Source organism: Leptomonas pyrrhocoris (genome assembly GCF_001293395.1).
Source record: "Leptomonas pyrrhocoris isolate H10 chromosome Unknown, whole genome shotgun sequence".
Classification (NCBI taxonomy): domain Eukaryota; phylum Euglenozoa; class Kinetoplastea; order Trypanosomatida; family Trypanosomatidae; genus Leptomonas; species Leptomonas pyrrhocoris.
Window position 1 is genome coordinate 109,465 of NW_015438368.1, and position 13,687 is coordinate 123,151.

The 13,687-nt window shown below is 54.3% G+C and overlaps 3 protein-coding genes across 5 annotated transcripts; all 3 read left to right on the top strand.

Annotated features, from left to right (window-relative positions):
* Positions 1-1,032: 1,032 nt before the first annotated feature.
* ABB37_05855 (hypothetical protein) lies at positions 1,033-4,064 on the top strand (the record flags this gene model as incomplete). Its single annotated transcript, XM_015804036.1, has 1 exon — positions 1,033-4,064. The coding sequence occupies exon 1, from the start codon at positions 1,764-1,766 to the stop codon at positions 4,062-4,064; it is 2,301 nt and encodes a 766-aa protein (XP_015657170.1). The 5' UTR covers positions 1,033-1,763.
* Positions 4,065-6,300: 2,236 nt separating this feature from the next.
* On the top strand, positions 6,301-8,885 carry ABB37_05856 (hypothetical protein; the record flags this gene model as incomplete). The annotated part of the gene is made up of 1 exon (XM_015804037.1): positions 6,301-8,885. The coding sequence occupies exon 1, from the start codon at positions 6,525-6,527 to the stop codon at positions 8,883-8,885; it is 2,361 nt and encodes a 786-aa protein (XP_015657171.1). The 5' UTR covers positions 6,301-6,524.
* Positions 8,886-10,311: 1,426 nt separating this feature from the next.
* On the top strand, positions 10,312-13,662 carry ABB37_05857 (hypothetical protein; the record flags this gene model as incomplete). Of its 3 annotated transcripts, none has more annotated exons than XM_015804038.1 (1): positions 10,312-13,662. In XM_015804038.1, the coding sequence occupies exon 1, from the start codon at positions 10,909-10,911 to the stop codon at positions 13,660-13,662; it is 2,754 nt and encodes a 917-aa protein (XP_015657172.1). In that variant the 5' UTR covers positions 10,312-10,908. The 3 variants fall into 3 exon arrangements, with proteins under 3 accessions (XP_015657172.1, XP_015657173.1, XP_015657174.1); XM_015804039.1 differs by having other exon boundaries at positions 10,342-13,662; XM_015804040.1 differs by having other exon boundaries at positions 10,854-13,662.
* Positions 13,663-13,687: the final 25 nt, after the last annotated feature.

Genomic DNA, 13,687 nt, shown 5'->3' on the forward strand with positions numbered 1-13,687 from the left:
CATCGCGAGTGTCTCTAGTCATTGATAGCTATAACATCGTCACCATTTGTTTTTCTTGATAAATGTTTTTTTTCTTTTGAGAGCTTGCGCCAGGAAAAAATCGCCGGGAGATGAATCGAAAGCTTCATGTTGTACTACTATCCCTTTCTCTTCTCTCCTCTCCAGTCGACCTCTCTCCAGGAAAGGCTGTTTTCTTTCTTCCCACCGTCCCGCCCCTTTTCCAACCCCAAGATGTGGAAATGCAGACGATCTGAGTCTGCAAGAAACTCCCATTCGTAAAGTTCTAATTGATTCAAAAATAAATACAAAAAGAAAATAACGCCGTCTACCCTTTAAGGAAAATGAAAACGATACAGGGATGTAACGACACTGTGTTGCACTTTATTGATCTTTCTCCTTTCTCCTTTCTTCTTCCTTCCTTCCTGATCTGAGAGTAGTCGACTAGAGTTTTTCTTGCTCCCAACCTCGCGCGCCTTCATTCGTCTAATTTTATTGTATTTGTCTTTCAGAGGCTCTCTCGCAGCACCTTCTGTTCTTGCTCTTTTTTTTAAATATTTTTTCGTCGTACTGCTCTCTCTCTCTTTCCCTCTCTCTCTCAGGCTGTCTGCTCTTGGGCGTGCAGTTCGGTGTAGGTAGCACCGGTGCCGCGTGTCTTGAGGGCAACTCTTTCCTCCCTTCGATACGGTAAAAATGTGAGCGATAAACGGTTTAGAGCGAAACAAAAAACAACAACCAAAAAAAAAAGAAATAATAGAAGACACCAGTAACTACTGCCCTTCGTTCTTTCCTTCTGCGTCGATGCCTAATCGAACGTCTTCAACTTTGAACTGGTAGGTGCTTACACGGTGCCGATGGAATCCACCATGCGACGCCGTGTTCACGACCGTTGTACGTTGCTGATTCAGCTGTCAAAGCGAGCACTCGTTCACCCAATAAAATTGTGGCGCCGCACGTTTGCCGCTTCTCCACTTCATCCTTTTCGCCTCTTGTCTTTTTCTCCTCCCCTCACTTTGTTCACTGCTTCGAAACAAAAGAAAGCCGGAGAGGGTTTTGCAAACGCCTGAATTGTGCAAAACAAAACAGAAACCCTTTATATACTTATGTACAGCACGACGTAACACAACTCTGTATCATTTTTATTTGTGTGAAACGTCAACCCCCCCCCCCCGCGAAATCGTTGTGCCCTATTGTTTTTTAACTTTTCTTCTCCTTCTGCTTTTTTCGGTTTCGCCGTTTCTTCGGTCGTCGCCAAATTCTTGTGTAGAGATACCGACAGAAAGCTGTTTTTTTCTGTTTATAAGAGCTGCCTTGAAATCGCTCTCACGTTTTGTTGTTGCTGCGCGAGGTGCGTGAACATCAACAGAAGTTAAACCTCTTCATTTTTTCCTTCGTTTTTTAATTATTTTCTGATATGATACGTATTCGTTTGAACACCTGTAGAACCGTGTTCTGTGCTGTTGCTCTCCCCTTCCTCTTCCCCATAGCCTCCCTGTTGGGTGCTGTTTTCCATCGGTCCACACGTCACAACGAGAGTCCTTTTGATCCACCCTCAAACGGCGTACCGACTTGGAGCTCTCTCTCCCTCCACTTCTCTTTTCCCAATACCACAAGCATTTGCGTACGCAACGCACCCACACACACTCACACAACGTCGTTTTGGTTTCCTACTGATAGCTCGGCGTTAAGCTCATTTAATAGTCGGAGCAAATCCACTTCCCTCCCTCTTCTTTTCAAAACAAAGCCAAAGAGAATCCGCGTCAGCCATGTACGAGTACGGCCAGAGTGGGATGGACACCGCACTCTCACAGTTCCCGCCTCTGCAAACCCCGTCCACCAGCCCGGGCGACGAAAGAGGCGAGTTAAACTCCGGCACGATGCATCTGGGCCGCCGCCGGTCCAGCGTGCGCCTCATCCCAACCACCGACATCGACAAGGAGGTCGATGACCGGCAGTCGCAGAACTTAGCTCACTCGAAGAATGAGCTGCGACGCCGCAGCAGCGTTCACATGCGACAGCGCCTGCTGATGCGGCAGCAGATGATGATGCGGATGGGGCAGCCACCGCGACGGATATCGCTCCAGGGCGACCCGCGTCTCACGCAGGCAGTACCCCCACCTCTACAGCAACTGCAGCCACAGCAGCAAGTTCCCTACGTCCGTCAACCAGTGCGACGTACCTCCAACAGCTCCGCAGACGTGGCGCCGACGCCCCCGCCGCTGCCGCCTCCGCAGCCACAGCCACAGCAACCAATGACCGCAGCTGAAGGGTGGAATCCTCGCAAACCGGCGTCGAACCTCAACGGGTCTCCGCCAGCTTCGGCGGTGCAGCAGCGCGGCTCTCAATATCAGCCAGCGCAGAAAGGACCACCGCCGCCGCAGCAGCAGCAGCAAGAGTTGCGGGTCCGTCACGAGTCGGAGGCGGTGCCATCGCAGTCTGCGCGGCGTTCGACTATGCTGGCAGAAAAGGCGAAGCAGCAGAGTCGCTACCGCCGCCGCTCCGAAACACCAGCGAACGCCTCGCCGCCGGAGGAGGAAAAGGAGAAGAAAGCAACGCCGCCGCCGTCCTTCACGAAGCGCCTCAGCATGTTTTTTGCTCCGTCGTCGGCGCATCGGCGGGAGTCAAAGGACGACAAAAACGAGTCGAGCAAGCACTCAAGGAGAAATCACGGCTCACACGACCATCGGAGGAACGATCACACAAAGGACACCAAAAGCAAGAGCAACGACAGGAAGCACCGCCACAAGAGCACGCGCAGCAGCAGCCATCGCGTGACGAGACTGTCCGCCGTAGAGGAGGCCGCGCCGAAGAACCGGAGTGAAAAGGCGCTTGAGGAGCTCGACAGCGTGCTGGCAAACCGGGAGGAGGCGATGAAGCGCCCGAGTTTGGTCCAGCGCACGCAGTCTTTTTTTGGCAGCTTTGCGCATGAGTCCGACCACAGCGGCGACGACGACGATGTGAAGGTCGATGAGTGCGACCGGCAAGCCTCCAACTCCTCGCCTTCCTCGTCGGACTCGGGGACGGACTCGTCTTCACCGGACGACAATCCCCGTCCTATCAACGACAGTGCAAATCCAGAGGAGGCAGACACGAATGGGCTTCACAACGACTCCGCAGCAGCAGCAGCAGCACGCGAGACCACGGAACGAGGAGCGGGGGAGAGGGAGGACAACGGTGCAGGGGCGGAGAGCGACAACATCACGCCGTCGCCAGGAGTTGAAAGTGCAGACGTCGGTAACGGCAGCGAACAGGGAGAGCGCAACCGCACGGATACGGAGAACATCGACAACGACGGCGGCGGCAGCGGCGGCAGCAGTGATGACAGCAGCTCCTCCAGCGACGAAGCGAAGGAACATAACGAAGCGAGCGTATCGGAGAGACCGCTGCTGCCGTCGAATTCACCGAGCAATGAATGCGTCGCCTCCTCGTACTTCAAGATCGACACCTCGCAATCCACCAACGGCGAGTCGCCGTCGGACACGCCCAATGATCTGCCTGTGAATGTGAGGCAACAGCAGTTGGCGGCAGCAAACCAAGCGCGGGCCGCGTCAGTGCCGTTTATGTCACCGGTCCAGCATTGCAACGGCGGTGTACCACCAATTCAAAACGTCAACGACCACCGCCGCCAGACCGTGCCACAGCAAGCCAACTCGACGTTGTCCATGAACCCGCAGCCGCCACTGCCAGTACCACAACCGCAAATGCAGAAGGGTGTCAGCATGCTCTACCCACGAGACGACATGCGCCATCAGAACGCCGCTCCTCGCCAAGCCACTGTTCCGGAAGGGCGCAATCCGGTCCTGCTGCCACCTCCCGGACACAACTCCTTCAGCATGCCCAACGGCTTCATGACACCGCCGAACGGTGCGATGATGATGAACCAGCAGCGGAGTTTCATGGTACCCCCGGGCGTCCCACCACCGATGATGACGATGCGTTACCCAATGCCACGGCAGGGCTACCCCATGCCGATGGCTCAGCAGCAGCAGCAGCGGCAACTGTTTCTTCAGCAACAGCAGTTTGCGAAACAAAACCAGCAATTTGCTGCGCATCCGCAGCGGCAGTAGCGAGCGAAGTCTTTTTAACGGACTGGTACTGGCGCAAAAGTTCAAATGAAAGTAAAGTCATGTGCCTTACTAACGGTTTGTCGCCCTCACGCAGGCGTCGTTCGCGATGCGTGTGGGGGAAAAAAACAGCAGCAGTCGCTGTACTTGATTTAGTTGGACTGATTGTTGTCTTTTCATGCTGCGTGGCGGCGTTGGGGTTTCTCGCCGCCGTTTTCTTGTCTGTTCTTTTCAACTCGGAGAATCGATGCTTTGCCATATGTGTTAACGCGAAGAAGTGTGCAAAAGGGAAAACTCGTTGATCACAAGCAAGGCGTTGTGCGATTGTTTCTTCTCTATTTTCCATTCTCCATGTAGCGGATTCGTTTTTACCGCCGAATTCTAATTTATTCCAGATAACGTGGCTATTCCGATTTTGTTGTTACGCTTGTTCCACCTCTCATCTATCTCGTAGCGCTGCTTTGCCGCTTCCCACGAATTCAATTACCATATATATTTTCTCTTCTCCAATGTTTGGTACCTCCCCCATAAAATGTGTTTTATCCGACTTTTCTGATTTTCTTTTCTTTCTCCGGTTGATCCAGTTAAGTTAAATCAGCCACGAAATGTATATATATGTGTGTGTACTCATTCCACTCCTTCTCTTCTCTCTTTTTTTTTTTCGAGGGGTATATTTGGAGATGCTTCCTGGAAGGATGTCGACGAGGGCAAGGGTTGAAAGTTGGGTGGAGCCAGGAGTGTCTTTGTATCGAATGCAGGTGATCTGTCAGAACGGTCCAACCGTGTCAATCCGTGATGTTTTTATCTGTTTTTCTCTCTCCTTTTCACACTCTCTACTATACGAAACGATGTTTTGTTACTCGTTAGAGACACGATTTTTGCTCTCATTTTTATTAAAGCCGAGGAATGCTGACGACGGCGAAATGGAAAGAGGAACCGCAGCTGCCCGTTTGGACGGTGAGTTCCAGGAGAGAATGTTGTGGGGCATGTTTTGTGTGTCTGTTTTCTTTTCTTCTTTCTCGTGTTGATTGTTTTTTTTTTTGTGGCTATGTACTAAGTTTTAGTGGACGTCAACGTTGTTAGTGGTCGTCGCAGCTACACCCGCTTGCCTGGCTTTCCTGCTTTGTGGAAGCGACCCATATACAGTGCGAGCGATTTATGTATTCTTTCTTTTCGCGTTCTGTGGCCTTCACCGTCGCCTCAGTGTGTCGTACGGTGCATCATCGATCGGCTTTCTTTTGATGTCTCTTCTTTATTTAGTTTGCTTTTACATATTACTTCCTTTCGCTCTTCTTTTTATTATTATTATTTTATGGAACTCACAAATGAGCGTAATACGTTTGGGTTTGCTTCTCCACTTTGGCCTTTTCATTGCGCTGTGTGTCCATCTCTCTCTTAGGACTTCTATCTCTATATTTCTATCTCTCTACTTCTCTCTCTATATATATAATATAGGTAGTGTTACGACGCTGCTGCGTTGATGTGCCGGTGTAAACGCGTACTTCGCCACGTTAAAAGTGATGTGTCACCACTCCTTGTTATGTGAAGTATTATTGTTTCATTGGTGGTTTTTTTTCTTATTTCTTTCTTAGCGTGAATGCGTTCCCTCTTGCGACTCTCACTGGTTTCTTTTTGGTATAAAAACAAGAATGCGTCGCGACACTCTTCACTACACGCCCACAGCCCACACAAATAGCCACCGCTGTTCGTGTTTGATTTGTTTTGTATTGTCTCATTAAGTCTTGATTGTCTCCGCACGCAGAGGTGCCTATTGTGTTTACTTCCATTATAAACTTATTTATTGTGATGATGAACCGCTTTCCGTACTCTACTGTGAATGCTCCGCCAGCTCCCACTTCGTTTTGGAAGAGAGAGGGAAGGGGTGGAGTGAGTTGCGAGGTTTTCTGCGAAGAGCTGGAACGCAGGTGCATTGCCGCCTTCGCGCTGCAGCCCTCTTTTCCGACCGCAGCTTTTTGAGGGGCATTGGTTATTGACTTCGACGGAAGCATTCATGTGATGTGCTTTATAGTGCTCAAAGCGGAGAATATCTCCACAGATTGTTGTTTGTGAAGTGGCCTCTCGAATCCGATCTCAACGGGCGTAAGAGCCATTTCTGTAATATGTCTTGTTTCTTTGGGTGCTCTCCATCCTCCTACTTCATTTCTCCTTCTCCCCCCATCTTCGTTTCTCCTTCTACGTTGTTTCTGAGGTGTGTGGTGTTGGTGTTGTAATACTGCGAAGAAGGACTGCGAGTCAAGAGCAACTAGCGAAGTTCTCGTGCGTGTTTTTGTGGGTAGTATTATTTTTTGTACTAGCGCACTTCTATCGCCTTCACGCACACGACCTCGTGCACCCTCCGTACTGCGTAGCCGCCACCAAGGCACTGCAAACAGAAAGGTAGGTCGCTGAGCCGCGCATCTCCGCATAAAGGCTGCGTCAAACCCCGCCTGGATAGGAGCATGCATGAAGTCCCACGGCTGCACTGACGACAGCGAATCCTACGCCTCTCCTCTTATCGCGCTGGTAGTGAAGCACGCTTCTCCTTTCAACGAAGAGCTTAACTGCGCCGACGCCGAGCACCACACCACCCGTCGCACGCATCGAGTGGAGCACTCACACACGGGGCCAAAGAAAGGCAAGATCATACGTGTCCACCCTGTGAGAGGCGACGCCTCATCGTCGCTCTCATCGTCCCCCAACGACAACGGCAGCATCGCCGGCATCATTCGCAGCGGTACGGCGGCAGTGGCCGTGCCGATTCCGGCGTATCTTCGATCATCCAGTAACCGCGACGGTGGCTCGCCTGCACTGTCTCTCGTCACGGAGGATGCGCTGGGGGGTGTGCTAGACCGCCAGCAACCCTTCGCGTCCAACGCGATGACCTCGAATAGCGGCGGCGGTGATGGTCGTTTTGGCGGGGCGACGTGGAAGGCCGCTTCACCCGCGTCTCCACCACCCTCGGAGTCGTACCAAACGGTGTCTTTCTCCCCCGCGCCGCTGCAGCCCAGCACGATGGGGTACGCACGTGATGGCTACCCGCCCGTCATCTCCTCGCTGCCGCGTGCATCTTCGCAGGGCCGCCTGCCGGAGGTGCAGCCGACGCTGCGAGGCATCGCCACGGAGGCGCACCCCGCTGTGCCGTGCAACACACACCGAGTCCAGATGAAACCGACCGGGCCGCCAGTGAACGTCACAGTGATGGGGGCGGGTAGTAGCAGTAACGACAATAGCAGTAGCGGTGTGAACGGCAGAAGTGGCAGTGCTATGGCCTCCGCCGCGCACGGACTACCTCACCAAGTGAGCGGCCGAATAGGGGGAAACGTGGCTGGTGTACCAATGAACGGTGGGGTAGCAGGTCTGCAGAACGCGCGCTACCATCAGCCTTCTTATCCCTACATGATGTCCGGTGGGATGAATGGTGTTGCTGGTAGTGGTGGTGGTGGCGGCGTCTGTAGCAGCCATCCGCCCGCGATGCACATGATGGGCGGTCCCCCATCGTATTGTCTGCGTGCGGGGTGCGGCTACCCGAGCATGCTGCCCGCCACCTCGTCTTTCCGCCCAGGCGCTATGATGGGCAACCCTCCCACAGACGGCCCAGGAGCGATGAACTATAGCGACAGAAGCAACACCACCAACGCGAACACCAACAGCTGCAGCAATAGTAGGATCGATGGTGGTGGTTATTGCGGTGGGCTGCCTTTCATGCCTCCAGCCAATGTCTTCTACCCTGACACGACCTCGCAGGGGCAGAACGGATCGTACCGGCAGGGCGGGGGCGTCTACGGGAGTATGCGAGGTGCACTTACACTGAACCACCATTGCATGGCTCCGATGGTCGGGCAGCCATCCTTTCTGCAGACATACAACCTCTCTCCTCCTCCGATTGCACTGGGGGGACCAAACAGTGGGCTTACACCGCAGTCAAATGCCAACATCAGCAACAACCATCGCACGCAGCCGTCTTACGAGTCGCAGCATCAGTCGCAGAATCAGCGTGTCCCTTACGGCGGTGACGGCAACTCCTTCACACGGAACGACACCAACGATTCGCTGAGTCTCCCGGAGATCCGCCCGGCTTCACGGAAGTTGACGCAAGAATCTTCGCAGAAGAGAAGCGAGCAGCAGCAGCAGCAGCAGCAGCGGCGCACGTCGAGCAGGTTCGCCTCGCCGAGGTCTACGACGAGCCAGAAGCCCCTCTTCACTTCTGAGGAGCGCGTCCAGCACGACCGCAGACTGTCAAGTCAACGGGGGAGCGCCGTCAATTCGTCCCTCCCACGACTGCTCTCGCACCGCTCTGGCAGAACGTTCGACTCGCAAAGGAGAAGCTCCGCTGAGAGTGCGTCGTGCAGCTGCACGAGCTCGGCGGGTGCCGCTTCCTCTTTCCATCCAAGTATTTTTAAGCGCTTAGCGGTTCATTGCACCTGCATTGGGCGAGAAGCAGCAAATGGGCTCACGAAAGGTCATTACGGGGAGAAGCGTGCGAGCAGACCGCGTCTTGGACAGTATGCTTGCTTGCGCTATTCATCTGTGTCGTCTATCGCGTTGACTAACGACTCCTCCGCGCCTTCCTCCTCTTTCTTTGAGAGACGTGATAGTGCTAACGAAGGTGAGCGTCTGTTCACCAGATCGGATGACTCGAGCAACACAAGCAGCAGTGAGGGGATTAGCAGGCGTCCCTCTCCGTCTTCGATGTACAGCAGTTCGATGCGTAATTCGTACGGCGGCGATTCCAGCAGCAGGTCCATCGCGCAGCGTCGCCGCATCTACGTGAAGTCGCTGGATGCGAATGTCATCAAGCGCACTCTTCAAGCACGTCAAACGTGATGGCGGTGAGACGTTGTTGTTTCTTCTCGTTCGTTAAAAATGAAACGATGTATGTTAACGATTTTTTGCACGTACGTACTTTTCAATGCTATTTCCGTTGTTTTAGTTGTTTCCGCTTTTGTCTTCTCAGCATTTTCCATTTTCTTTAAGTGTGATGTTAACAACTATTGACGCCCCTATGTATCCGCCTGTGCGCGTGTGTGTGCTTTAATGCTGCCTTTCCTCTCTGCTTTCACCCAGTTGTAGTACAATACTATCCACTCGGATTGTTGTGAAAAGGAAGGCTAGTTTTTGTATGTGTGTGTGTGTTTTGGTATATCTCCTTCGGTGCTTTCGTCCTTCCTCCCTTTCCCTACTGGCGTGCTTCTGCACGAAGTAGCGCTTCCGCCAGTGGGTGTGTGTGTCGTTTTTCTCTCTACTAGTTTTTTTTTGGTTACTGCTGCTGTGGAGTAAGGCATGGCCGCAGCGTTTTCTCTCTTATTTCTGTTTTTCCGACAGTGGTTCGATGGACCCACATCAGCTCCCCGTTTTAAGGTGCTCCGTAGATTTATTGTGGGTGTTCGTAGAACCATGACGGCAAGACGGGCTTCTTCTGTGGCCCTGAAGCGTTCTCTTTTGATTATTATTATTGGTACGAAGTCTTGTGGGTTTCCCCCGACACCTCACCTTTTAATGTATGTAGTGTTTGAGGCGGTGGGTGTGTGAGGGAGTCACAGCAACACCGGCGGATGTCACACGGAGGCCCTCTGAACATCGCTTTTCCCCATGCCTCTTCTTTTTTTTCCTTTTATTGCTTTCTTGTATTTGCGCGTGGAAACCTTGGAAACCATCATGTAACTCCCACCCATTCGTTGGTGCGGCACTCGCCAGTTTACTTCCTTTTCCATTTTGTATTACTTCATCAAATCTTTTTAATAGGTTTTTTATTGAGAAATGTCCTTAAGTGTGTGTGTGTGTGTGAACAGCCCTCACGTGAGTGTTGAGGCCGCACTATGTTATTCTGTATAAAGCTTGGAACAGGGGCACGCCCTCTATGTTGGTTAAAATCGTTCGCTCTTCTTCTCTTTTTTTTCTTTCCTTTCTGTTGCTACCTGTTGCGCTTTCGGTTGACTCTCGTTGTATATATACCGATTGCCGCGATGCGTTCGTGGGTGCGTCGGAGACGTTGGAAAGAGAAAGAAAAGCAAGATATGCACCCGCATCACTCTGCGGATTGCTGACCCCGTTCGACGCGTAGGAATGACATAGTCTCTTCCCCACCGTGGCGCCTCCGAAGCCACTTCTTGGGTTGTAAAACATAAAACTGGCTCTCTTCGCTTTCATGGTGCATTGTTCTGTCGCTGCTGCTCGTGCCAAGTATACCAAGTAACCTCGCCTTTGCGTTCCTCCTCACAACCGTCCCGCCTTCTTTTTACCCCTCCTCTGAAGCCCGTATCTCTCGTGTTCCATTCGCAAAAGAAACACAAGCACACCAGAAATAATTCTTTTTGTTTGGAGCCTGCGCATGGAATGGCCTAGCCGAACAATTATTCATCCTCTCTCTCCCTCTTTCTCCCTTTCCTTTTGTTTTCCCCGTAAAGCCTGAGCGAGGAACGATTGGATGTATGAATGGTAAGGAGAGGTGAATAGTATCAATGATCCCCTGTTCTAGCCATTTTTCCTTTTCCTTCTTTCGCAGCGGTAGTCTGCAACTGTCGTAGTTCTTTCTTTCTCTTCCCGCCCGCCCAACCCCATTCCACCCCGCTTTGGAGGCGACTTTGTAGATGAAAGCTACCACTCCGTTAGTAATCTCAAAAGCAAACATAGTAGAACCGACTACGTGTATTCTCAGAAAACGCACCAGTGTTTAAGAGTTTTGTTTACCTCCTTTACTTTGGACAAAATAATCCTTCTGTTGCGCATTTGAGTCATCTTCTACCGAACCTTTACTTTCAACCTATTTCCCCTTCACCTTTCTTCACCTACATCAGCCACAATTATTCGAAGGTTTAAACCGTTCTTCTTTGTGACGGCACACACGTGAATGGAGGCACCGGGCAACGGACGCGGCGGTGGAGGCAGAGGTCGCTATCGTGGACGCGGCGGCCGCTATGGACGAGGCGGGCGGCACCATGATGCAGCCGCACCATCTCCACAGGGAACCAACAGTAACAGCCGTGTGAACGACGGAGAAGTCCCTCCCTCCTCCTTAGAGCTGGATGTAGAGTCGGTCACTATTCCACACGCCTTTGAATCCAGCTGCGCCCACGTGAAGCGGTGCCGTGAACGTGGCCGTCTCTTCCACCTCCCTCTTCCCAGCAGTGCCGTCGAGGACTTCGCCGTGGTGGAGCGCACCATCGGCGGCATAGACGATATGATTTACAATAAACATCGGGAGGTGTGGGAGCGGCTGCCGCGTGGCAACGCACGGGTTTACGTGAGAGAGACGACCGACGGCCCCTACGTACTGGTTGGGGCGGTCAACGGTTTGCGCAAGTTCGGCTACAACGACGCCACCTACGGCTACCCCGACGCGGTGACGACGGTGGTGGCCGTGGAGAAGGAAAACGGCGAGTGCGGCCACATTAGCGCCTTTGTACTGCCCCTCGCCGCGTCAGAGATGAACGCGCCAGCACGCAACGATGACGGCACCACCACGACGACCACCACCTCTGCGAAGAACCGCTTTTGGATTGTGGGCAGCAAGAACGTCCACGTCGTGCTGGACTACTACATCTCTGATGCCTGCCTCGAGTACTATCACGCCCTTGGCCGGCGCTACTCCTACGCCATCAAGATCGCTCGCTTGTGGAGGGCGATGCTGCATAGGGCCAGCGCAGAGACCACTACAGCGACGACGAACACGAACACGAGCGCCTCTCGCATGTTGACCGCTGCACAGGCACTGGCGTTCCACGACATGCTGCACACGCGCAAGTGGACGAGCTGCTTTGAGGCGATCTTCTCCGACAGTCAACACCTCGTGGACTACGATGGTGCGAATGAGCTCCGCTTTTACGCCCTCACGAGCAACGCGCGTGCCTTTGGCGCCCCACCTGCTGAGGCACCACAAAATGGAGCAACGGATGAAGAGGCCGCCAAAGGGGATAGTGCAGAGGTGCCGTCATCGACGCAGCAAAACGGTCCCTTCTACTCCCGCGAAGATGGCCTCTGCCTGCCGGTCAACGAGGCAGACGCGTTGTACACCGGCGTCGGTCTTGCTTTCTCGCACCACAGCAGCTCCGTCGTGTACAGGAGTGAAGACTACGCGAAGCTGGTCGACACGATTGGCCGGCGCAGGAACTCCGAAGGCTGCGTGATGTACGGCGCAGACGACGCCGGCAGAGTGGTGCGACTGTGGAAGGAGAAGTCCTACCCCTACGTGATGGAGCGCGCCACGCGAGAGGCGATCACGAACCACAAGCTGGCCGGCAAGGATCTTGCGGATGCCATGAGGAAGAAGCTAAAGCAGCAGCGGACGGAGCTGCGGGACTTCTTCAACGACTGGGAGGCCACGCGGATGCCGTGGCTGCTGCACTTTGCGGCCTGGCTGCAGATGACGCGTCGTCTTGCCCCGAGCATGCAGCGTGAGGACCTCTTTCGGCTACGCAATCAATGGCTCTCCCTTCAGAAGGAGTTTCAGGCCGACATGGACCGCGACCCGGAGCTGTACGACGTCTGTGGGCAGTACCAGCCGGACCCGGTGCAGTGGGGCTCCGACACGAAGGACCTCGACGTGATTAAGTTTGTCGGGCCGCAGGGCTGTGGCAAGTCGACCCTCAGCCGCGCGCTCTACGCCTTGCTGGGAAAGGCGCGGTACAACCCGCGGTGGGTGAATCAGGATGAGGCGGGCAACCGCAACAAGTTCCTCGCCTCGCTGCGGCAGGCCACCCACGCCGAGGCGGGCGTGACGCACCTCCTCATCGACAAGATGAACCTCGACGCGCGCATGAACCACGACTACGACAACCTCCCGCTCAGCGTCACCGTCGTGTGGTACCACCCAGACGGCGAAAACGCCCTTTACGACGTGTGCATCGAGCGTGTTCTCGGCCGAGGCAGCGGCCACCGCACGGTTCGCCTGGATCCCAGCCTGACACCGCCGGAGCGCGCCGCGGCGGAGCAGAACATCCGCAGCTTTGTGCGCAAGGCGGTGCGTGCCTGTGAGACTCCACAGGATCCGTCGGAGGCCATCCTGGAGCTGGACATCACCACCCCGCTGCAGGAACTCGTGCGAATGGTGTGGGCGAAGCTGCAGGAGAACGGCACGAACACCCTGCCGGCCATCACTGACGATGACATCCACGAGGCACTCACGGTCGCCCACCGCTACGAGGCGCTGCTGTGTGAACTGCCCACCGCACCCATCTACGCCTGCATTGGCCTGCCGCCGCAGGGCGACGAGGCCGCGAGGCTGCTCGCCATTGTGCCGCCTGCCTTCACAGACGGCCAGGTAGTGCAGGCGACCTTTCATGTCACGACAAGGTTTTTTGGTGGCGAGACGGACCCGGTGGCCTTTGTCGCCTTGGCGGAGCGGCTCGGGCAGTCGGTGACGCTGACGCTGGACTCTGTCGTGGGCGATGCCGACGGCGTGGCGGTGACCGTGCGGCGGGACGACGCGCGCTATCCCTGTGCCAACCCGGTCCCTCACTTTACGATATCGAACCGGAAGGGGGTGCCACCCAAGTACAGCAGCCAGCTCATCTCGGAGCAGAACTACCCCGGTGACTTGTCGCAGCGGCGTGTGGTGCGGCTGGCGGAAGGGATAACGGTGACGGGCGTGTTTGAGTTCCGCTAAGTGGCAGTGGAGGACTTCTCTCTTG